Below are 25,722 nucleotides of genomic sequence, written 5' to 3'. Positions count from 1 at the left end.
GTTTTCTATTAATCAATTCTTAATCTTAACACACACATTTCCCTGAACGTCTACTGCCTGGTAATTTGAGAATTCATGTTTAATAAGAAACTAATGTATGTTTGTTCTCCTGATGTTAACCTTAGACCTTATGGACAACAGATTTATTTGTATTTCATGTAACATGAGCAAATTCTAATTAATGTGATTGTCTTCACGTTCCATTAGTATTTGGGATTTTGTTTCTGGTCTCCACATACAGTAGTTCTGTCTGCTGACATCTGAAATTAGTCTGCAACTGCGGAGCATTTCCGGGGGCAGAATTCCTACTGTGGTGTAGCTTGGGCTTTGTGGAAGGGGCTTAAAGAAAACAGTAGGCACAGTGTTTTGGCTCTCCTTGATCCCCGGTATTAAAGGCTAATTTCAGAAGGATCTCCAATGCAGGGCTGTGGCCACAGTGCAGGGATACCCAGGGTATACAGTGTTCTGGAACTGACTGACTTTCTAGTTGAAAACGGATGCCAGCAACTTCTGCTCAAAGCTCTGACAGAAGGTCCCTCCAGGTCAGGTGTGACTGTCTCACCTTTCACACAGGCCTGGACCAGTCCATACCACTCCCCGCAGCTGTCGCACAGCAGGCTGAAAGCACTGCGCCCGCTGGCCATGACGTAGCTCTGGGCACAGACGTACAGCAGCTCGTCGCCCATCTCGAAGCCCGTGTGGCCCTGCAGGCTGGTGTGAGGGAATGAGGGAGGGTCTCCACATGGCTTACCTGCGGGGAAACGTCACGTCAGATCCGCTCGTTCCCGTTCAGCAGTTTAACGAATGTGAAAGCTACTCATTACGGACGTTTGCTCCGGTCTAGCATGGTAGGTGTAGAGAGGGGAATTTCTCAATCCACTTTCTAAACGCTGTATCAAACACAAAGTCTTGGGGGAGTGAGAAACTGTCCCGGGACGAGAATCCATCACAAGGCACACACAGACGCAAACATGCACACACATGTAAATAGATCATGTTTTAGATAGATAATTAGATAAATAGATCATTATTGAGGCACACATTACAGGACACGTGGCCAGTCCATCACAGAGCACACACACACACACACACACTCGCACCAGGACCAATCTTCCCAGATGTCAGTTAACCTACCAGCATGAACTCTGAACTCTGAACCCCAGTATTGCAAGGCAGCACTGCACATCACTGTGTCACTACGCGGCCCAACAGGAAGCACGGGGAAGCAATATTAAGAACGGGGAAAAACGGCAAACTGTACAATCTGCTGCTTCGACCACTTGTAAGAGCATATTTAAAAGTAGACAAATTTTCCAGTCTTAAACCCTTCTTGTGTAAACTGCTCACAGTTAAAAGATGGGTAAAAGGTGTTTGTGCAGGTTGGCTAGTGGGATTTCTAGACATTTCGAGTCCGAATTCTGTGAAACCTCCATGCCTGATTTCAAGATGAGCAGAACAATTCCAAAGGGGAAGCTTGGTGTTCTCAGAGACGCGTTTCTCCATCTCCACCTTCCCAGGTGCTGCAGAGACAGCAGATTAACTGTAATCCTTACCTGTTTCCAGAAGGAGCACAGGTAAAAACCCTTGAATTATGAATAGAACCTAGGAATTTTGCACATAGTGCTAATAGTGCTGTATTTATGTCAGTTAAATGTAAAGAATATGAAGCCATGATATATGAACCTCTGGCTTTTCATGGGGAAACCTGATTACTGGCACAATACACCTCCTTTGGACATTCTAGTATTAGTATTCAATTACTTTACGAAAAAGCTGGACTCATTTTCTCCCGCTGCCTTTCACAGAGTTAAAAGTACAGATTTTTTAAACACTTTGTCAGCCAACATCTATTCATGGTAGAAAGACTATGTTCCACCTAAGCTCGGTATTAGTGTCATTTCCCCATCTGTTAGTGTTCTCCTTGGAGAGAACAACATCCCTTTGTTCTTATGCGCTCGATGACAGATTTGTCTCTAGAAGTCATCACCAGAAGCACAAGCCAGATAGAAAAAGTACTTGCAGATAAGGAGAATAGGAATAAGAAAATTGCTTTGTTCATGTGTTTAGAAAACGTCACTAGTATAACTCATAGTATACCTCATTTATACTAGCAAACTGAAAACAGCTTATCGGCATTGCAAGGCACTCATGTAGAGAATTCAACAATCCTCTCTATCTGTTCCTCTGATGACTGGCTACATCAAGGTAAGCCCATCACAGGACGTCATCTATTTCACAGTGAATTTATTCTTAACTAGAGTCAAAACATCTGTTTATATCACCTGATCACAACATTGTCCACACAGCTTTCAGAAAGAGAAATTGAAAAGCCAGTAATATTTTCTGCCTTGTCCTATTATGTGATCTCTGACTTGCAAAACTCCCTGATTTTCATTTCTTTATCTTTATCATTGGGATACCTGCTGGACTACTTAAATGCTCCAGAAAACAGTAATGGTGAAATAAATATCTAAAACATGCAGGTGAGCAGCTGAAATGAGGAAAGGCATCAGTAATGTAATGTGTGACAGGTTTCATGTGTCTGCCGTTTTCTGACAGCTCCTTCAGAGCAGCTTTTGAAATTCGTCTGTTGAGCTGCTTATGCTATTGCTGTGAGTATGCCTAACAAACACTAAGAAATAATCACACAAATATCAGCATATAAAAGACCGCGTGCTGCAAAACTGAGGAGAAAAATACAGACCGCTGCTCTTAGCTACCCGCTACTGTTTTAACAAGTGTTTTGGTCTTTATAAACTTAGAAGAACCAAGAAATTAAAATGTGTCCGGTAATGATTTGAATCACATTCCACTTAGACCAGCAAATACTTCACAGTCAAAATCAAAACTGGATTCTGCACATATTTAATTTAAGGATATCTTACTCAATATATTATAGGATGTATTATAATATAACAGTTAATGAGAAAAAATCTAATAAACCTCAGAATGTAACAAATTTCTCTGACGAGGGAAATGTGAGGAATAGTAAACTTTAAACTTTTTCAAGCATGCTGTGTATGTACCCTTACCCTCTTCCAGTTTAGACTTTTGGAAGGAGGGCTTTAGAACAGAGGTTCTCTGTCTCTATGATCTCTCGGAGTTAGGCATGCTTTTTAGATTTTTTGCAGCAGGACACAGCTTAATCAAGATTATACATCTCGATGAGATGTAAGACACTGCCTCATTCATCATCTAGATCACCCACCAAGAAATATTCCTGTCGAACGCCAGAAACTTGTGGAAACATTCTACAGCTTCAGAAACGTATACTGTATGTGCTATCACTTGCACATAAATCGAAATGCAAATACACATAATGTAAATACACACGGTCACGTACTGTATATGGAGTTTAAAAACAGTTACAAGTGCAGTTAGAGGAAGGAGACTATATGAGGAAATTCAGATAAGGGCCAAGACTTTAACTCTGGGTTTATGTAGGCTGACTGTTGGCTATTGTTGCAACACAAGCTTTGGTGCCACTACTGAAACAGCTCAGGACTGTGTTCTTTCACGACAGGAATTTAACTAAACACCAGCACTTACCTTTGTCCTTTATACAGAAGGTATCAAGCTGGGCGCTTGCTGTGGATGCATTTTCTGTCTTCACGACCACAGCTGTCATGCTCTGCTGTCCACTTCCCAGACTGTTACACACGGTTGTCCTAAAAAATAAATTCATTTGAAATACATTTTCCCGTTAACTGATGACGTTACCTTATGAGATACTGATATCAGTGACGAACGAAAGCAATAGTGAGCCTCACTAACTTATTTTTATTATAAAATAATTATAGATTTACAACTTTTTTTCTTTGGCAAATCAGTGGAATACTTTTTTGTAGAAGTCCTGATATTTCCAGAAAAATGTGGCACTGAGGAAATAAGAACTTTGGAAATAGGACAACTGTGAGGATCTTACCAGGCAATTTCTAGAAGAATCACAGTGGTGTTTGGTGGTTCGTTCTGATTGGTTTAAAGTCAACTTAATTTGCAATGTGTCTGACCACTTCCACGTATAATCTGAATTTATGGCACAAAGCCATATGACAGAAAAAAATAACTCAATCGGAAGGTTTTGTAAGGAAAAACCAAGAATAACTGCAGTACATAAAGCCTCCAATAGGGAGTCTTTTTTCATTATTATATCTGTTTGGGTTTGTCATTAAGTCCACTGAAATTTAAGAAAAAGGTATTTCTAGTAAATACAAGGCATTTTTTCAACATTCTGTACGTGTCTGAACGTTTTAACCTCTAAATGGAAAAACTGGCACCAAATAATTGCTTGCAACTGCACTCGAATATACAGTAAACCAATGAAGTACTGCCACTTTGTTGCACCACATTACTGGGCTCTGGCAAAACCTGCTTCCGCCAAACTGGAATAACAGGGCTTGATTCATGGAGAGCAAGAATGAAAGAAATCCGGGCCCAGCCATCAGTATTTTCTTTAAAGGCTCACGAATGCACAGGATGAAGCATCCTGATGAAGCAAGCAAGGCTAGAGAAGTGGCGGCACACTGAGTCTGGAAGGGTCCCCACCACTGTCCCTGCTCCAGTGTCCTTGCAGATACAGGCTCTGGAACCACATTCATAAATACTGCAGATACACGCTGCCGGCACACCCTGAATTTCACTCGGAGCAAGAAGGGCTTTCATACCGCCGAAGTCTCAGCTTCTTGCTCTCCTGTTTGAAGCTGAACGATGCCCTGTGTAATGTTAATGAGACTATTATCCATCTATCCATTTTCTGACTGCTCTGTTCAATACCGCGTTGCGGTGGAGTCGGAGCCTATCCTGGCAAGCAGTGGGTGCCAGGCAGGAGACATCTTGGACACGATGCCTGTCCATCGCGGGGAAGACACACAGACACAGGCCCATTTTCCCAGAAGGCAATTAACCTACCAGTATGCCTTTGAACTGTGGGAGGAAACCCATGCTGTGAAGCAGCAAAGCTAAGCTGAGACTGTTAAAATCATGAAAATAATTAATTGCTTTTGCATAAGTACAGTACTTAACATACAGGACAGGGATTTGCACACAGCATCCATTATGCCACTACACAGCAGGTGAGGTAGGAAAGCAAGAATAACAATAATTGCTTACACTTATACAGTGCTTTTCTGGACGCTCCACTCAAAGTGCTTTACAGGTAATGGGGATCCCCTCCAGCACCACCATTGGTGTGCGGCCCCACCTGGATGATGCACCAGTCCGCTCCCCACACACCAGCTCTCAGTGGGGAGGAGAGCAGAGTGATGAAGCCAGTTCAGAGATGGGGATTTTTAGGAGGCCATGGTTGGTCAAGACCAATGGGAAATTTCGACAGGAAACCGGAGTAACACCACTACTCTTTTCGAGAAACATGCTGGAATTTTTAATGACACAGATTCTGGAACACAGGGGTCCACGCCTGTAACTCTACCTGCTGCTGTGTGACTTTAAAAAGAGTACGTTTTTACTCTGCTTTGGTGCTACAGATGATCAAGTTTCTCTGAGAGAAGCGCTCCAAGGTGAACACAAATACACCCTTCGTTTTGTTTCCTTAGCTGAGTGACTGCGGATGTTGGACTGCAGCTATGAAAAATATTCTGAAATTAGTAGCATAATTTTGCATTACCAGTAAATGGAAAGAATCTTGCTGGCAAAGAGAGAGATGGCATGGATTCTGATTCTGCGTAGAGACTGAGTTAGGAGCTGCAAGAGGCTGTGCACCTTAGAGCAGCAATGAAGCAAAAGGGGGACAGGAATATCGCCTGCATGCCAAGAGCTAAGTGACTAGGAAACATGACGTGTGAAAATGAGCCATCATTAAACTTACTGTTCGTAACCCAGTGTGCAGTTTCTGTAAAACCATTAATGATTCTGAGCAATCGCTATCAACAGGCATCAAACCTTCTCCTTCAGCAGGGAAATGCAATAGACACGTTTACAGTTCAGTGCCTTAGAAAACTTTTCACATTCAGGGACGGTGGTGACTGAATGATGCACTATGTCAGTTTTGCATCAGATGTAATGCTTTGCATTTAGACCAGTTTTCCCATTTTTAGACCAGGGCGTCCAGTTTTGTTTTGGCTGACCACACGAAACCTATTTCCACACATTTGCAGTATCAATTAGATCCTTTTTTTGCAAACCTCATGCACATTTCTAAGATGGTTATTTTTTCTGTTACACACAAGCTCCTAATGTCGAGTATACAGGATACTGTTGCCCCATGAACTCTGTGACTCTTTCAAAGTTGCCTTTGGCTTCATAGTAGCTTCCCTAACTTGTTTCGTCCTTTCCCAGCTGCTTAGCTTCCAGGGGCCTCCTGATCTAATCAGTATCTGTGTGTCTTCCACTTGTTAAAAATCGACTTCACCGTGTTCAATGAGATATTAAGTGTCTCTGAAAAGTGTTTATACCCTTCTCCTGATCCGTGCATTTACAGTATACAACTCGTGAGGCTTGAAATTCACAACTGATGTGGCATTTTCCTTTTCCGAATAATTGTTTTTAGATCAATTCCTCCGGCACAGAAATAGAGAAGAAATTGCAGTCCAGTTGAGTCTCTGTCCTAATTTGTCGTGCCCTTTAAAATGCAAGGTCGTCTGTCTAGATTACCAGCCAATCACGGCATCCGATTCGAAACCCCGGTGGTAGCCCCCAGGGCTCCCAAGAGGCCAGAACCACCACACCTGCAGACCACCGTCAGGCCCTGGAGATCTGCTTCCTCCATCCAAATGGCAACGTCAACACTGAGGGGCGGCAGGTCTCAGGCGCTGTTTTCTGTGCTGCCCCCTAGTGGTGGAGGGTCCACCTGCCACAGTCAGGACGGTGGACTCGCTCAATGTCTTCAGGTAGAAACTGAAAACCCACGTCTTGAGGACGGACCGGACCCCAGAGGCCGATGACTGACCCATTGCCCATACTTCCTCTCAAGCAGCTCGACACTCCTTAGAACTATTCAACATCCTACCACTTATTTAACTTAACTGGAATGAATATATTAGTTGCATTTTTAATGCCTCGTAGAATGTGTAGCACAACTAAAATCATATCTTTTACAGAGGGCACTACATGTTATTAGCACTTAGACTTGCTTTTAGCCCAACAAAGCACTTTTTAGTGAGGCTGTTGATTTATTTGATTGATGGATTTTCTATTTACGTTAAACTTTTATTTGAATTGCTAAGATGGGCTGTGCCAGTATACTGTTCGACCTGTAGGGGGCAGCACAGTGGTGTTGTGCTTAACACAGCTGCCTCACAGCTCCGGGGTCCCTGGTTGCATGTGCACCTGTCTGTGTGAAGCCTGCGTGTCTTCCCACGGTTCATGTGGGTTTTCTCTAGGACCTACCAGCTTCCTTCTGGCCCTTCAATGTATGCAGGACCGGTCTTCTTGGCTACTTAAATGGGTTTCATGAGTTTACTGAGACCCTACATCATTCTGCCCTGTGAGGAGCTGTCTAGTTGCTTCTCTGTCCCACTGTGAGCATCAAGTACAGATTACGATGATAATTGCTTGGGCCTCTGTGGAGAAGTAGCTCCATTTTTTTATCTCCATTATTTCTTTCGGCAGAATTTATCTATTAAACACTAAGACGACAAAGCCTCTCATGCTGTTGAAGAGATTGATGGCCTCATCTCAGTCTTTATATTCAGGCTGAATTGAATCGTTTCAGGTTGTGCCCTAGTTTCTGTAAGGACAGCAAGAAAATGAAGACAAGAGAGGTCCGAACCGAAGGCACAGCAGTTCTCCGCAATATTTCTGAATTTATAACCGTTACAAGCTTCATAGTGTCACTGTAGGAAAGCATGTCAACATCAGGGAGAGATACACAAGTGATACGTGCTTGAAACACGACAGAGTAACGTTCAACAAGGGGAATTACAGCAGGTGAATAAAAGAAACAACACAGCTAATGAGATAGGCAAGATCTGGCACCTAAATGACCTGTTACACTGTTCACCTTTTACTGAATATCAGGGACGATATCACTCACATGATCACACTTCCGCAAGGGGATGAAGTTTGCAGAGTTACCCATCTGATTATTTTTACAGCAAACATAAACATAAGATAAAAAGTGAATGCATATGTAGATGTATTGTTCATGGTTCATGTGAATAAACCTTCAAACTCACTCGAAACATTTAAAGGTACTTTTCCCCTTGTAGTGCTTCAGTGATAGCCTGTGTGACGTAATTAACTCAGTAACACACTTGGAAATTCAGCGCCAGCCCCTTTACTATCCTCAAGCAAGCAAACACAAAATACAGTCGAACACACTTTTCATTAAAAAAAAACATTCTACCAGAAAATCAATTTAGCTCAGCCACCTCATTGGTCTTCATTGACATTTGTAAGAATAAATGTCTCAGTATTCTGTTAACTGCTCTTTTTAGCATGACCTTTAAGATTCAGTATTGGTACAGTATGCTTATTGTTTGCCGCTGTGCTTTTATTTATGTGTTAAGTTAATAATCTGGGATTTTTTGGTGTGTCTTGTGACAGAACATTAATTCATGGCACACACAGGGAACATACAGTTTTCTGTCGTCTAAATTTGTCTTTTCCTCTTCTGTGTATGAAGCCTAATTAAATAACGTCTAGTTTCCTTCTCTAGACTTAACCAGAGCTGAGGCAAGCAGGTTCATCTGCTCAAAAATGAGTTTAATGTTGATACTTACTGTTGCTTAGTGCTGTTCTATACCTAAGCTCTGCATTCTGCACATGTCTCACTATTTTCGTGATACATGTACATTGAATGAGTTGGGAAGACAACATTAACATGTGTGGCTCTATAATGACCTTTATTGTGATGAATTCATGAGAACTATTGCACTGGCCTGGATCATGGAAACACAGGCGAGCATCTCCTGCTGGTTTCAAAGTACCTCTTTCTGCACAGATACCTAGTGGTGACCAGGAGTAATCAAGGCTACTCTGAGAAGCCCTTGCTCAGTCCTCCTCTTCCACATGCACTTGGATTTGGTAGAGAGACACAGAAAGAGAAATCCCAAACTGGTGAAACAAATCACCAGTTAATGAGGAAAGACCAAAATATCTTTAAAAAGTCTGGTGGTCATAGTTCAGAAGAGGCACACAACAATAGAAGAGAAACTGTTGTTGACTTTGAGATAAAAAAATTTCCTGCCTTCATCTTTTTCTTCCGGCTTTTTCCCAGCTAAGATATTAATGACTTAACGGAGCTGATTGCATACTTTAACCAGGTAAAAAGTTGCTACATCGTTCGCAGTTTATGATTTAACCCTAACCCTGGAGTACACCAACTTGAAGGCCCCTTGGTTCGGATGGTGTTTATCTTATGCTTGCAGAATGTGCACTTGATAACTTCGACTGCATAAGAGAAATCACTGGGGTCAAATTAAAATTAATTCTTAAGCATACTTTCTCCTTTCAGTCACCCAGGTTCCCTAAAGGAGGAGATATGACCTTTTTTTCCTGATACAGCAGAAAAGGTGTGAATGGAGTTTCCCCAAGACCCACTGTCAGTGCCACAAGTCAACATTAGTTCTCATTGTGAAATATACCCAGGGTCTTTAAAAAAATAACACCGCGTACACACCCTTCCAGCTGGTTTTTTGTCATTAAACTGACAGTCGCCTCTCTCCCAATCTTTTTTTCAGTACTCAGAAGTTGAGAAGGAATGTAATCTCTTTTTTTCCTCCTCCAATCCAATTTAACGACTTTATTTACAGGAAGGGTTTGCTGACTGTCCCAGTTACTGTAGCACCGAGGTGCCATTAGCACAAGCTTGTCATTAAGGTAGCAATGTGGAGCTAATGGGGCAGAACTGAAGGAGGGCGGAAGAATTTTAGTTTCTAGGAAGATTTATTTCGAGTTTCCTGTTATTTGTTCAATCTTTGACGGCGATATTTCCCCTTTCACTGACTTATAATAATATAATAATAAACTTAAAATAATGTTCGAAAGGCTCAAACCTTTTCGAGCAATGCTGCAGTTTAATTCACATTTCGAGTCTTTCAGAAGGTGCGAAGTGGTGGGCTTGTTCTGTGACGAAACACTAATGACTCGCAACAAGGTATTTGTTTCTAACCCTGGAGGAAAGAAGGCAAACAACAACAAAAAAGGTGGCTCAGGTAACTGTCTTGGTGGGATGAAACTGCTCTGGATCCTGTCTGGGGAAGGTCTGAAACAACCACCTGAATTTCTTCAACGACAATTTCTCAAGAACTCTTTTTCTTGTGTGTGACACACATCACGCCAGCAGAGGTCACCCATTACAGCTCCTGTTTAAGAGGGCACTTTCCAGCTGAAAACAACTAGCAGAACTTGGGCGATCGAACAAACTGAAGTTAGTCTGTAATACAGTGTAATACAAACTGAAGTCAGTCTGTAATACAGGACAAACCCCACACCGTGAGGATCTCAGTTTCTAGCTTTTAATTTTCCTGCTTGGGACCCACTTTCACAACTTACAGTACACTAGACATTTTCCAGTGAACCGGCTTCCCCTTACCCTCTTAAATCCCACAACGTGTGAGATAGGCTCCTGAACCTTTTCATTAGGAAAAGGACACAGTATCTTTGCCATGTTGTTGTTTCACCAATGGCTTGTTCTGCGCCACCTCAGAAACAAGCCCTTACAGAGACACCACACTCGGCACTGCAGTCAGGCTCACACTAAACCCTAACCCCAGAATGGAGCCCTGCACTACGGATGATGCTCAATTGTGGAAATGTAACAAAAACAGCTTCAGCTTAAAGAAATGATAGCCTGACATGTAAACACCAATTTTATTGCAGAACGGTTATTATAGAGAGCAGGAGTGAAAAAACGAGTGGCAGTGCATTAGATAAGGAATTGCAAAAGCTCCTGATCACTAACAGGCGAGAGGCTGAATATCCCTGAAATGGTTTCTAACAGGCTGTTAAAAATCTCCTTTTTCCATCTGTAGTGGCAGCTATGCATGACATTCTCTGCTTTCTTTAGTTCCATATCTATAAGGGAATGGTCTTTACAGAGCCCACACTGAGACCTATTTGTCCCATAGCAAATTATTACTGAGAGGAGAGGTGCAAATGGAACGATTTGTCTTGTTGTCACCTCATGAGATTTATAGTTCTGGAGAAAATGGAAATGTTTTTTTTTTCTTTTTCTTATAAAATTACGATTTTTTTTTGTCCATAAGTCATACCCAGTTATCAATTTTGGCCCTATTTTCTGTGGTTTTCTGTAAAAAAGAACCACACAAAATTGCGTGACAAGGAACTGATTCGTGTCAAATGACGGGCTCGGAATGCATCCTGAACTGAGGGATTTCTGTAAGGTTGGAAAATTCATCTGTAATGAGAGAATCGTGTTTCTCAAGAAGGTTATTCTTTTGTCTTGTTCACACGTCTCTCTTAAAGTTCTGACTGGCATGGATAAGAAAATGCCTACCTTCTGCGTTACCTACAGACCCTTTCAGTTTTCCTGGAATGGAGATCCTGGGGAGTTTATCGTGTGCTTGCCTGGCCCTGGAAAAGGATTGTGGGTGTTTTTCGGTGTGAGATCCGTCGTAGAGAGGGTGGTCTTACCCAATGGTGGGACCGGCCAGCCAACCCCGCGTACAGGCAGTGAAAGAGCACTCAGCCACAGCCTGCCTCAGGTCCTCCACAGACGCCAGACGCCCACCTTCCGAGTCACAGGCCCTCTGTGCTGCCTCTGCGTCCAGCCCTTCAGAGCCACTCTTGGACTCCACGATGAAGACCCTGCCTGCAGCACAGCACAGAGACACGAGTGTAAGAGACAGCAAAGGAGCAGGCCACTGCAGGTTTGATGCAGTTTCCAAAAACAAAACATATTAACACGTCGTACTAGTAGATGCATTCTCGTGTTTTTCAAGTGTTTCATGCAGACTATAGTTTTAAATGTATCATAAAGCCCAAGAAGCTTTCAAAACGACTCCAGAATAAAGATGTATAAAAGCGCCGATCAGGTGAAGGACATCAACACTCAAAGAATATTAATATCTCTTGGAGCACAGTGAAATCAATCAATAAGAAGTAAAAAGCACCCAGACAGCGTTTAGACCATCTAGCACACTGAGCAGCTGGGCAAGCAGGAAACCAGAGAGGCCATGCCACTACAAAGCACAAAGCAGAGATGGGAGAAAACTGCACCAGTCAACACCATCCTGGTCACTTCTCAAAGCCGGCCTGTATGACAGAAGTCAAAAACAATCTCATATCCCACAGGGGCTTGGAACACAGCAGCTGAATAATTCTGCAAAAATGTGGTAAAAGCTGTTTTGGTCTAATGAGACCAAATTGGAACATTTTGGTCCAGAAGCCAATTGTGACCTGTGTCACGGACCCGACACAACACAACCGACTGTATCTAGTCTGTATCATTTTTACATTCAAGCATGGTGTTGGCAGCATCAGACTATGGAAATGACTCTCCTCAGCAGGAAATCGTCCTCTGGAAATCTCGTTTGGACTGAAGCAAAAATGGATGGAGCAAAGTACAGGCAAACACTAAAGTTATAAACTATTCAAACCATTTAAAGTTTAGACCTTTTAAACCGGGGCACAAAATGTACCTTTCAGCAGGATAATGATCCAAAAATCAAAGTCAAAGAGTGACTTAAGAATGCGAAAAGTGAGTGTCTTTGAGTGGCCCAGACAAAGTACCGGCCTTAGTTTCTGTGATTTGAAACTGCTGGAAAGACTTGAAAACTACTGTCCTTCCGTGATCCTGAAGCTGAAAGAGCTCGACCAAATCTGCCAAAAAATAGGCAAAAAGGGCTCCAAGTCAGAGCGTTCACGTTTTGAATAGAATATTAGGTTTCACAGATGTGTGTTCTATTAGTAATTCCACAAAATGGGACAGCATGGGAAGGTGTCCTGTGAATACTATACTTCTGCAAGGCCCTGCGCTTCTTCATGCAAGTGGTTGAGGGAGTGTGGAAAAAGCTACCCAGCTTGAAGAAATGGCAAGATGAGATCCTCAAACCAATTAGTTACCCATAGCCTACAGTATTTTCATTTGTAATCCTACTTATGTTCATCAATAGAAAAAACGTGTCTCCACTCCTGTCTTGGGTAACATTATTTATGAAAGAAGAATTTATGAATTACTTCTTTCGGTTCGTAAATGTGACCCCTGGAACATGGAAACTGTCTCGTTGTCTTGTCTGCACAATTACACCCAGTGGGAGGGAGAATTTAGGACAAACATCAGATCTTTTTCTAATCTCGGACTGAGATGCTGCCTGGCAGGAGACACTGTATCATCTCCAAACCCCTGCTTGTGCAAGTCTCCTCCCTAGGCATGAAGTCATGAAGCTCATACACACAATTTCACACACAGGCTTTGGGATCTGGCTTCACTCCTGGGAATTGTTAGTCTCCCTGCAGGTAGCAGGAAACAGTACTGTCTTTATGATATCCAGATTTAAAAAAAATAAAAGCATGAGAAAGTTACGAAATTTGTGCATGTTTACGAGATGAAAAAAAATGTCAAATAATTCTTATTTTTCTATTTTTTTATTCTGAATTAAAAAATACTGTAGAAGCATTTTTTTCCTTCTAATATATGCATATATGCAATGTATCCAAAAAGTCAAAAGTTTGCAGTTCAGACCGTAGCAAACGGTAAGCAGGACTGTTGCATATACTGTAGCTCATAGCTGAAAAAAGACTTTCACTGTTTAAAACACACAATTGAAACACATTTGTAATGACAAGTGGTTTTCAGATTAAATTATAGTCTTGGCTCATGTGATATGTCAAACCTGATGTTAATTATGTTTTGCTTAATAAACTGAACATTTCAATGAGATGCAGTACAAAAAAGAACAAATGTTTCACATAGAGCAACTCTGATACATACTGTACTATATGAGCTCAATCTACAACATGCTGCCTAGGTGTATATTTGAGACATGCAAAAAATGTTATAAAATGAAAGTAAAACCCACAAAGTTAATTGATAATATAAACATTGTTTTCATTATATTGAATTTATAAGGTGACGGTACCTGTATGTCTTCAGTAATCTAATGTATAGTACACAATGGCATGCTACAGAATACATGTAACCTCACTTCACATTCTAAATGGAGGTGAGAAATCACATTCCTATTCTAAGTAATAAAGCAAAGGAGCCTCTTCTAATAATTTTACTCCAACTCTTACCTCTAAAGAGAACACATTAAAGTTCCTGAAACGTGAGACAGCAAGCCCTGTTATTGTGGTGTCATTCAAATGATTTGCCACATGATAAGGCACAATTTTATGTATTCACTGATGTCAGATTTGCAGCTACTAAAGCTGAACGAGATCTTTTAATGCTATTCTGGCCAAGTCTTCTGAATAATGTCTGAGTTGGCCAGTTTTGTGGAAAGAGAAATTGTTCCTCCTAGACTGCTAAATACATCAATGAGTGGCCAAACACTTAATCCAGGCAAGTTTTGGAGTAATCTGCTTTTACAGGGTATTTGAACACCCATCAACAATTTTTGTAACCATACAGAATTTACAATGCATCCAAAGTAACCACAACACTTATAATTGAAGTATTTAGTGCTTAAGTAATTTAAATAGATATACATATGCATACAGTATGTGTGTGCATCCGTCAATCTGCACATCAGCATGCCCGATCACGTCTGTGACTGTCCAACTACTCTCTCCTCTGCTTTCCTCCACAGTTTAATGACACCACTTGTTGAGGGTATTTCCTTCACACATAAGAGAGACTTGAAAAGCATTTTTTCTGATCATTCTCTTTCCCTGTGATGCCAGTCTCACACAGCTCACAAATTCACAAGCGTGCACTGCTGGATCTTCTGTCTCACACCCTTATCTGACCGGCCAAATTAGTTTCAGTCCCGATCACTTCTTCCCACCACCTTGTCCGCAGTGCTGCTGTGAGTTCCAGGATGGGGCTTCGCTATATCTGGGCCACGAGTCTTTTCGGGCTGTGTAGAAGAAAGCTTCATTTCGTTTTTATCGCTTTCTCCCTGATGACTGTGCCGGTTTCCTCAGCTGCTCTAGCAATGAGCTACAATCTTTTTTACATCGCTTCACCGGCTTCCATCTGTCTGTCAAACTCACCGCCCACTCAATCTCAATCTCAACTCTTCTTTCTCCTTTCTCTGGACGTGTGTCGGAATTAAATACCCAGGGCTGAAAACGTCTGTGTCGTAAATCACCGAATCACACATTTATTTTGTTCACAGTTCTATTCCAAACCTTTTAAAAAATACTCAACATGCACAAATACCAAAACATACCCAAAACTTAAAAAAAAGACATTCTTAGGTCATTGGGTCTTATCCGAGTCGAGTCCCCGGCCCGTTCTGCAGAACATCCAGTTTCGATTCTCATATGAGCAGATTTGTTCGTGGTGCTGAACTGTACCAGTTCAGTGCCACAGAGATCTGTATTCGTTCCACTGTTTGTCTTAGTTTATGTCAAGGATTTTGATTCTGGTAGTCGTACTGTATAAAGGTCAAGTTCGCGGATGGTGCCAAAACTGGAGTATAAGTAGACACAGCAGAAGAAGCAAATTTGATTCCAAAAGATTTGGACAAAATCAGACAAGTCAAGATTCTTTAGACGAGATTCCAGGCCAACACCTGGCAGAAAATGAGACATATGAGACAAGCCCAGGGCTGTGCACACAAGGCAGTGTACAGTAAGAACAAAACGGGAAATACAGAAAGAGAAAAGGCTACTTATGAAAAAGGCACAGACAAGGTTAGGATATGTAGCTAAATGCACAGAATTGACATCGAGGGATGTCATGTTAAAATTGTAAGATGCACTAGAAAGATTTCAGAGAGACATTGGTGACTAAATAATAATTAATAATAATAATAATTGCTTACACTTATATAGCGCATTTCTGGACACTCCACTCAAAGCGCTTTACAGGTAATGGGGACTCCCCTCCACCACCACCAATGTGCAGCATCCACCTGGATGATGCGACGGCAGCCATAGTGCGCCAGAACGCTCCCCACACATCAGCTACCAGTGGGGAGGAGAGCAGAGTAATGTAGCCAATTCATAGAGGGGGATTATTAGGAGGCCATGATTGGTAAGAGCCAATGGGAAATGTGGCCAGGACGCCGGGGTTACACCCCTACTCTTTTCGAGAAACGCCCTGGGATTTTTAATGACCACAGAGAGTCAGGATCTCGGTTTTACGTCTCATCCGAAGGACGGCGCCTGTTTACAGTACAGTGTCCCCGTCACTATACTGGGGCATTAGGACCCACATGGGCTGCAGGGTGAGCGCCCCCTGCTGGCCCCACTAACACGTCTTCCAGCAGCAACCTTAGTTTTTCCCAGGAGGTCTCCCATCCAGGTGCTGACCAGGCTCACACCTGTTGAGCTTCAGTGGGTTACCAGTTGTGAGTTGCAGGGTGATATGGCTGCTGTGAACATTTGAAACAATTCTTATGCTCCCGTCACCCTAAATCAGGTGCAAAACATTGGTTTGAAAGTCCACAAAAGTAGCGCGATGGTCTCTGACCGAGGTAATCAAATGGACTTGAAACGTCTGAGGAGTAAATGTAGCGGTTTCTCTCAGTTCCCTCGGTTAGATACTGAATTTCAAACCACAGGTCACGTGGTGATATGTCAGATCGGCCCGGAAAACCGAGGCAATACTCCTCACTAGTCACGACTGAGGTAATAACGGAAGGTGTAAAACAGGAGAATCCCAAAAGAAGACGAGCCGGAGTCAAGCACGGATCTGTGGCGAGGTCAATAACAAAGACATAATGGGACGATTTAACACAAAGAGACTGAGCAATAGAACATTTCTTTAGAGGCTTGAAGATTGCAGTCCATTATCAATCCCCAAAACACATCAAAACTGGAACGATTTCTCCAGGAAATACGGGCAGATATTACTCCACCCTACTGTGCAAAGCTAGCTGAGTTGTTATCAAAAATAGTCATAGCAGTAATTCCTGCCAAAGGTGCTTCCACAGAGTAGTGGCTTGGGAACTATACAGACGTCTGGTTGTCTGACAAAATCTTAGGAACCTTAGAAGTCTGCACATGGTGTGTGACAGCCAGTGATTTATTCGTTTACAGGTCCCTGTGCTAACTTCAGCATTTTTCCGATTTGCGCTTATGTTATGTATTATGAGAAAAGATATTTTTAGTGCAGCTCCAAGCAGTCTTGCCAAAATGAAGACTGAAAGAAATGGTCGATCCAATCAACTGGTACGTCTGTTTCGCAATTTGTCTGTCTTTCCAAGTGAGTCTACATGTGAATCTTTATTCCTCAGGCTCCGTACTGACTCCCATCCGTTTTCCTCATCTGAGATGGCTCAGCACCAACATGTTCTGTGTACACTTGTTCTTACTGTGTCCTCGTCAGTTTTACCCTTTCATTTCAGCCATCTGTAGTCCATGGAACTGTTCCTTCCAGTTACGTTTCTTCTTTTTCTACCTAGAAACTATCCAATGTCTGACGTGAAGAATGAATGTAGAACAAACCAATGTGAAAAAAAAAGTTAAAATACTTGTTTGGGCTCACCTTATTTGCAAACTACCTATACTTACTCAGGCTAGTAAACAACAGCCTTACTGGGGAGATGCCTCTGAACCTAATGCAAGGAAATGTTGTAAGAACATATAACACAATTGCACAACCTTAAGGGCTGTCAAGAAGAAACCCTCCCTGCAGCTTCAATTGATCTGGATTGGGCTTCAGATGTGAGTTAAGATTCAGATTAGTCTTGAGGCATATTCAGAGCAGAACCTAGGAACTGAAAGGACGGAGTGCTGAACAAATTATCTGTACAATCATACGATGCTTGGAGAATATTTTTCAGTGGCACTGACTCTACATCTTGAAGCTAATGCTTGGCGTGTCTCCCCTTCGCCAACGTTTCACGTCTTTTTTAAAAGGTATCTTTTTTCGTTGGAATAGTTTGTTGTTAAGGAAGATGACACATTGAGCAGAGGACAAAAAGCAACCAAGTTCATCAAAGCACAGGGTGTAGGAAATCCAAAAATTCAAACATTTAATGACAAATAAACAGTTGATGTATACCTGTTCCTTGAGGCCTGCTTCTCATTAAAAACTCATAGAACTGGGTTTCAAGTTGGACTCTTATTAAAACCACATTGTGTTTACAGTTTCAGGCTTTGATTGTTTATATGATTGATTATTTTTAAACAGTGTATTTTACCAGCATCTGATGAAGCCATTAAGAACAAAGAACAATACGTGAGTTATAATATGATTGAATCTACTGGCAAACACCAAAGATGTAAGCTGTTCAAATGCAGCGAAAATTTACTCAACACCCATTTATGCCTGGATTCTCCAGGAAGAAATACAGGAAGAAATCTTTAGCAGAAATTTCATTATGGTCTTAACTAAAATGTAAAAGTCTCTTTCTTCCATTCTTTTAATTGAGAATTTTTTCTCAATTTAATTCGTACTATCTTTTTCTTGCATAAACCGCTCGATGTAAATGTTTGAAGTTGAGGACTTTATATACATTGTGAATTTGTTCAGATTAAATGATAGCTGGAGGGGAAACAGGAGTTATTGGGTCTTTAGCTCTGTTGCTTTAATTTTGGGCAATGGTGGTGATAATAATAATAATAATAATAATAATAATAATAATAATAATAATAATAATTCCTTATACGTACATAGCTCTTTTCTGGACACTCCACTCTAAGCGCCTTACAGGTAATGGGGATCCCCTCCACCCCCACCAGTGTGTAGCCCCACCTGGATGATGCGATAGCACCCATAGAGCAGCAGTACTATCCCCACACACCAGCTCTCAGTGGGGACATCAAATCCAAAGGATGGCATACCCCCAGAGTTTGAGAAGGATTTCCTTGGTGATCTGTTTCCTCCCTCTAAGTTGTCTCTTTCCTAATGGCTGTGCTGGACTCTTATGCCATCGAGATGGAGAGCTGTATGTGTTTCCCATTCCTCACTAGACCCCTGTGCTTCTGAGCACAGTTCAGGCTGGCTGTGATTCTCAACCGGACATGCAACATATTGATTATAGATGGACAATCCATTAAATTTGTTATTGTATTTTTGTCTTTGCTTTTTTCTTAGTCTTTCAGGAGTAACATGCTTGCTTTTAATTACATCATCATACTCATCTTGGTCAGGTTCTCCTTTTAGGTAATATTGTTCCCCATTTCAGTTAATATCCACACTGATCTATCTTAGATTGCTATTCAGAATTTAGAGTCTGTGCAAATTAAAGCCATGCTGTCAGTTACTTAATATTTTGAGAAGCACATTCATTATTTGGGGGAATGTGAATAACATATCAATAAATATGTAATGTACTGTAGCTAACAACCCAGCTTGGTCCCCCAGGAGTGACATGAGAGATACTGTGTGGTATACAATACTTTAGATATACTGCTCCATTACTGTGCAGCAAGAAAAGGTCTGAAATGAGATATTCACCCTTGGAAATATGCGACAATGCTAACTCATAACTCTCTTTAATACATATCTCTTTAATACCCATATACTGTATAATGGAAGACACTGCCTGGAGCACATCAAGTGTCCTCCTTCATGTCATGACAAGGATATGCACTAGAAATTAATAAATGAAACAGTTTTGTATATGCCTCTCCTTTGCCTGATTGCAAAACTATGTAAAACATACTGACAAAACGTATAACTGATCATTTCAGCATAGCTGTTAAGGTATTTAAAACACTAATACCGTCTAAAATCTTCTCCTGACACTGAAAAAAATCTGAAAAAGAAACGGTTTATTTTAAATGTACTAAAAAGGCAGTTCGCATCTGCAACAGCAATTATTTCTAGAGTGCACTTTTAGCTGAGGTTTTCTTTTCCTCATTGAAGTCAAACTCCACAGCTAAATAGAAATCCAGAATTATTTTCAGAACATTATAACTTTTTCCACTCAGACTAAATTATAGCCTTTTATTCACATACGTTACACGGCAAAATGTTTCAGGGACATCTGGGACTGTGACAACTCTATTGGCTGGATTGAGAACTCGAGCTGTTAATCAATTTCTGTCCATTTGTTTTTGATTGACAAGAGATGGGGCCTCCTCTCCACCTTTCGCGCCTGCAAGCAGCTGAGAAAATTCCTTTGAAGTTTGTCCACCAATAATAATCCCTGATATAAAAAAAAACATTCCTCCACCTAGTTCTAGGATAGTGAGCGTATCATTTAATTATTTATTTAATTTTATTTAATACGCTGTATTATTTAAATGCTTGAAATCTGCTGCTGCAATCTGCTTAATAATGCAATATAATGCAATATTCAAAGCATGTTGGTCATTTCCTCAGTCATCCCTAGCAAATTAGCAAAACGTCTCCTGTTCTCGGTAAGATTCGTAGCAACCTGGAGCCTATCTGTGAAGAACAGGGACGCAAGAACTCCGTGACATTGGACCCCAATCCTAATACAGGGCACAAACTCACTCACACACACAGGAATGATTCAGAGACACCAATTAGTTAACTATCCAGCATCTTTCCGGGGAGTAATACCAGGGGAAAACTGAGAAACTTCCCAAGAAATCCTGGGAAGGACACAGAAGGCACTCCAATCTCAAATCAGACCCAGGATCCCAAAAGCTGTCACCCTCAACCCCAGACCAACATGATTTCATTGATACTGAATTTTAATGTTTACAACATCCCTGGAAAAACCCATGTGCGCTGGACGAAGATGTTATCACAGAAGATGTTTGTCTTTTACGGTATGTTGTGAAACATTAAAGGTCTTATCTTGAATCAATCAATAGGCTGTGTATCGGGTGGCTTGTCATTGAGCACCACGGATTAGATCATCAAACACACACGGCACACTCCCTTCTGACTCTTTACAAAGCCTCGCTCGTTTTGCAGCTCGTTATCATATCCATCTGTTTTCTTACCACTTCTTCTGACACAGGGTGAGCAGAGGTGCCGAAGCCTATCCCAGCAAGCAACGGGCGCAAGGCAGGGTACACCCCGGGCAGGACACCAGTCTGTCACAGGCACACACACACAGACACACTCACACCAGGGCCAGCTTTCCCAGAAACCAACTAATGTCTTTGGACTGTGGGCGGAAACCGGAGCAGCTGGAGGAAACCCACATATATAGTGGGAGAACATACAAGCTCCACGCGGACTGCGCGACAGGAATTGAACCCTGGGCGCTGCGAGGCAGCAATGCTAACTACTCTGTTCTTGAATTGTGCGTGAAAACCTTTGCGGGTCCTCTTGTCCAGGTCTCCCGTCCCTTGTCTGACCCGGGGGACCGCATGAAGCAGACGGCTGAGGAACCTCCAGGAGAGAGAAACCTCCCAGCTACAGCGTATCCCGCCGCGCCACTCGCAGCAGTGGGGTGGAGAAATCTGAAGAGCCGCCTGAGACTGTCTGAGGTCAGAGCGGACGAACGGCGCAGCGGAAAGAAAAAAGTGTCAGAAGCAAAACCCCCAGCTGAAATGAAGAAATGCGCCACATTGTAAACTGTTATCTAGATGGTGTAATAAATGATTTTTCATTAAGACACGTGTGCGAAATGTATTTGTGAACCAGTGCAGATTTATTTATGTAACATACTCTTTGTGGTGGCTCAGTTAGTTATAGATCTTTTTTTTACCAATATGTTCTTTAGCATAACACTTGTAAACATCGTTTTGGGGGGGCGAGTTTTCTAGCTTTGGGGACTCCCCTTAAACCTGTAAAATGTTTTGGGGAGTTCATTTCATTTTGTAGGATTTGAGGTTTTATAATGTCTTGCTGATGCCGGACACAGAGGCAAAACGTCACCGTGTCCCCCGGCGTCGGGAGCAGACGGAAAACCGACGGGACTGTGGCACTCATCGAAAGAAACGTTGCCAGTCGATCTGGGGACAGTCTTTCCAGACACGGCTCTTACTGGGACTCTCGCTTAAAGCGAACACCAGCAGGGGATGACCAGAAGTGCCGAGAAGACAGAAATTAGTGAGAAAAATTTGAGGTGACACACCAGTCCTTTAGCTGAGTTATAAACAGCGCCATGTAATCTTTCCTTAAATACATCTTTAAACAGATGACATAAAACGAGTCACATGATTCAAGGGAGCCACACGGGTGGAGAATTATTCCACTGGCTTTGGGGCGCATGTAATATAGACAGCTTTACCGCAACCCCAGCAACCCCGCCAAGCGCTCTGGTCGCCTCAAACGCACTGCAAGAGCAGAAAGAGCACTTTGTTCAAAGAGGGATTTCATTTCGTGTGCGTACAATAGCTTCACGCTTGCTTTTTGGAGCCGATAGAGATACAGTAGCTAGAAAATTAACTTTCGACGCGCAGGGCGGCGATTTGAGATGATAAAACAGAGGACTGGAGTGGAGCTGCTTTTGGAAGAGATCTGTGCAAGGAATGACTACTGTATCACTCGGGCTAGCATACCTGGCTGACTTTTCAGAGTACACCGGGTTGCCCAAATAGTTCAAAACAGTGTATGACACATGGCAGCATGAGTCCCGCACCGTTTAAAGGCTTGGTCACATCCAAGCAAGTTTTAGTTTTTCGTGATTTGATCAGTTAAACGCAGTAAAAAAAATTATTCTGTACGCTGTAAAATAATACCGGCCTTGCATGTGGATATTTGTGCAGACTGAAAAAAAAAATACATCCAAAAAACCTCCAGCAACATTGAATTCAAGATGCATGTCATATGAACATCCATATTTTAACAGCAATGAATACTTAACTCGTTCAATAACAGTTGTACTCATCTTGTGGTGTCCTAATTCTCAGGTCGATTAAATGTTAGACTTGGAGCATTTCACAGTACATCAATTGAATGGTTCAGATCGGATATTAATCCCCCCCTCTCCAAAATTCATCGAACGCGTTGACTACTTGGAGAACTGTTAGAAGTGACAGAAAAGAAGAAGCATCAAAACGTGATAAATTGCATCTTCGATTCTGTCCTGCCGTTAAAATTCACGGTTCGGGAAAATAAATTCATCTTTGAAACAACAGCGGTATCAAACCCGGATGAAATTAGCCATTCCCCCCTAATCTCCTTCCACCTAAACCCTGTACTTGGACGACTCGGAGTAAAGCAATTGCTTCACTCAGAAAAATTCAGCAATCATGTGACAGGGCGTCGTGGTTAATGAACGTTTTTTTATATAAACGCTTTTCTGTTTCAGACACAAAAGTAGGTGAAACAAAAACTCCCGAAGAACTCCTTGCAGAAATGATTGTGGCTATAATAAATACAGCAGTGCAAAACTGTATTGAGAAACACAGCCAGCTGCTCTGCGAGCGAACATCTTTGGGAGATGGAATACAGTTCTCGTGAAGTACAGTACAGTATATCTGACTTCGCTGTGCTCTTGTGTTAATTGACAAACTTCAGTCCACAGGAAAGGAAACAGTCCGTCTCAGAGGCTTAAGCGTAAAGTTGTGAACCATTAACTAACTCTTGCAGTCACTGCATGGCTGTTTTTTGGAGCTAGCAGTCCACATACAGTATAGTACATGATGGTTTTCACCCCAAGTTACCTAAGCGAATGCAATAACACACGGTCTCGTCAGTTCTGAAGTCCTGCTTCTTCCACCTACAATGATGTCAGTATGTGTGAAGAAAAAGGATGTATTCATGCAGGTCTTGGAGTGCACAGGCACATTTTTTGAAATTGTGAGCGACCGTTAATTTCGGCGATATGAGACCGGGGGAAATGTTTCGAAAATGAACAAAGCAAGCCAAGTTTGCGGTTCGGCATATTTTTGCAGCAATTCCAATAATAATGTTGTTTTTTATTCAGCCATGCAAATGGCACTGAATTATTCAAATTCAGTCACACGGGCTTGGGTTTTACATACTGTACGTTATTAATGGCGGGGATTCAATAATTCGAATGAGTCTCCAGATAACGTTAAACTAGAAACGGAGACCTTTAGTATTTGTACTGTTAATATCCCCCATACCTATGTTGACAACGATGTCTTAAATGATTACAACAAACACAGTACGTACAGTACAAAGGAGCAAGAAACAAACTTCTTGCTCTACCAGCAAGATGGGAAAGATTTGAAATGCATACATTTTTTTTTTTGCATTTTTAGCATCGATCACCAAGCAGTCTACATGGTAAGGGAATACTAAGCAGTGATAAAAAAGCCCCTCTACAAGTATACATTTTGAAAGAGCTGTCATAGAAAAGCCTTCAATAGCACAAGTCCCAGACGCACGCCTGATGTCGCACAGTTACAGGTGAAAGGCGCTTCTTTAATTGTTACAGTAGGGTGCAACACATTTCAATGACACGGGAGGGACAGTCGATGAAATAAGTCCCGTTATCTCTTATCCCTGCTGGCTTTTTTTTTTTGTTTTTTCAAAGTTCCAGGTTTAAAGGAGAAAAACAACAGCAGCGTATACAAACTCTTAGCAAGCAGCACATCATAAAATAACTTACCATCCGCTTGGACTGAAACGTCCTTAAACGAGAGAAAGAACCCCAGGAATTGTAAGAGGATTACAGTTCGACAGCAGTCCAGAGCCATATTTCTTTCTTTTTTCTGTTTTAAGAAAAGTCCCACAACTGGACTCGGGGACGCTCGTGTCCCTTGTCCGGAGGAGCGATGCAGGAGCGAAGGCTGAGCTCAGTATGGTCCGTTATTTTCTGCTCGCCAGAGCGACTGTACTGTAAGCGGTGAAGGAGAAACGGACAGACTCCCCTTTTGGAGACTTTGAAGATCTAAGGGGAAAAAATTTGAAGGGAAAAAAAAACTCAGACTGCCTGGTTGCGGCAGAGGTTTTTATCTACCCAAATAGTGCACCGCAGTGCAAATGGAGTGTCCCCGTGAAAACTCTCATCAGTCTGTCAGTAAATACGTAATGGAGCAGATTTGAGCTGTCGAGAGAGGAGAAGTCAGGGCTCGCCTTTAAAACAGCAAACTGCCCGAGAGGAGAGAGACCCACATCCCCACACTGGGGTGGCAGACCTCGACCTGGGCCGAAATATAGTTTTTAATTACATGGAAGCAAGCGCCTTTAGAGATGTCTGTGGCTAAATGTGTATTTTATTAATGAACGAAAAACTTATTTTGGTAGAAATTGACTTTTTTTTAAAGCGTCTGTTTGCCATTATATATTACTGTGGTCGTTACAATTACAATCAAACGATATTAAGTCAATTAAGTACATTTGAAGTATTCTTAATTGCTCTTAACTATCGGTAAAGGGTAAAATCTAGCACATTAAATCAAACTACACTAAGCAAATAGATGGATTATGGAGCTGAATTTAATGTCCAGCTTTATACGTTATAATCTTTCCATTCCTTTGCTCTTTTTCGCTAAATCAAGGCTGTACTCTTCACACAACTTGTGTTACCACTAGTTGCAATTTATTCAGTTCATATATTTTACTGTATTGTAACTATTGTATTGAAAAACAAAGTTTGGCATAGAGAAGTGTGGTATGTTCAAAAAGTATAGAATGCAACATACGCAAACAGCAATGCAGGACAAAGCAAATGCAGAGATGAGTAATAACATTGTTACACTGCAGTCTGAGCAGGTGGGTTGTGAGAAATCCAAGGAAGGAAATTAGAGGTGTGGCAGACAGACTGTGCCTTGTTATCTGGTGGCACAGAGGTGTAAGGCACACATATGAAGTGGAAGAGTGAATTAGAAGGAAACCTAAGTAGCTAACAGAAACCAAACACAAGAAAGAGGGAGGAGGGCATTCTGCCCATCCTGCTA

General features: G+C 41.8%; 1 protein-coding gene across 1 annotated transcript in view; it reads right to left on the bottom strand.

The window, feature by feature from the left end:
* The window catches only part of susd5 (sushi domain containing 5), a 36,887-nt gene extending 12,002 nt beyond the window's left edge, over positions 1–24,885 (bottom strand). Inside the window, exons 1-4 of the mRNA XM_088602035.1 lie at positions 24,432–24,885; positions 11,554–11,731; positions 3,550–3,668; positions 563–751 (exon numbers count right to left, since the gene is read on the bottom strand). Coding sequence (XP_088458161.1) covers positions 563–751; positions 3,550–3,668; positions 11,554–11,731; positions 24,432–24,519 — 574 coding nt within the window. The 5' untranslated portion in view covers positions 24,520–24,885. The remainder of the gene's footprint in view (positions 1–562; positions 752–3,549; positions 3,669–11,553; positions 11,732–24,431) is intronic.
* Between the last annotated feature and the right edge of the window lie 837 nt (positions 24,886–25,722).

Source organism: Lepisosteus platostomus, chromosome 12 (genome assembly GCF_059453375.1).
Source record: "Lepisosteus platostomus isolate fLepPlt1 chromosome 12, fLepPlt1.hap1, whole genome shotgun sequence".
Classification (NCBI taxonomy): Eukaryota; Metazoa; Chordata; class Actinopteri; order Semionotiformes; family Lepisosteidae; genus Lepisosteus; species Lepisosteus platostomus.
Note: the sequence above shows the minus strand (reverse complement) of the source record. Positions and strands in the feature narration are given on the sequence as shown.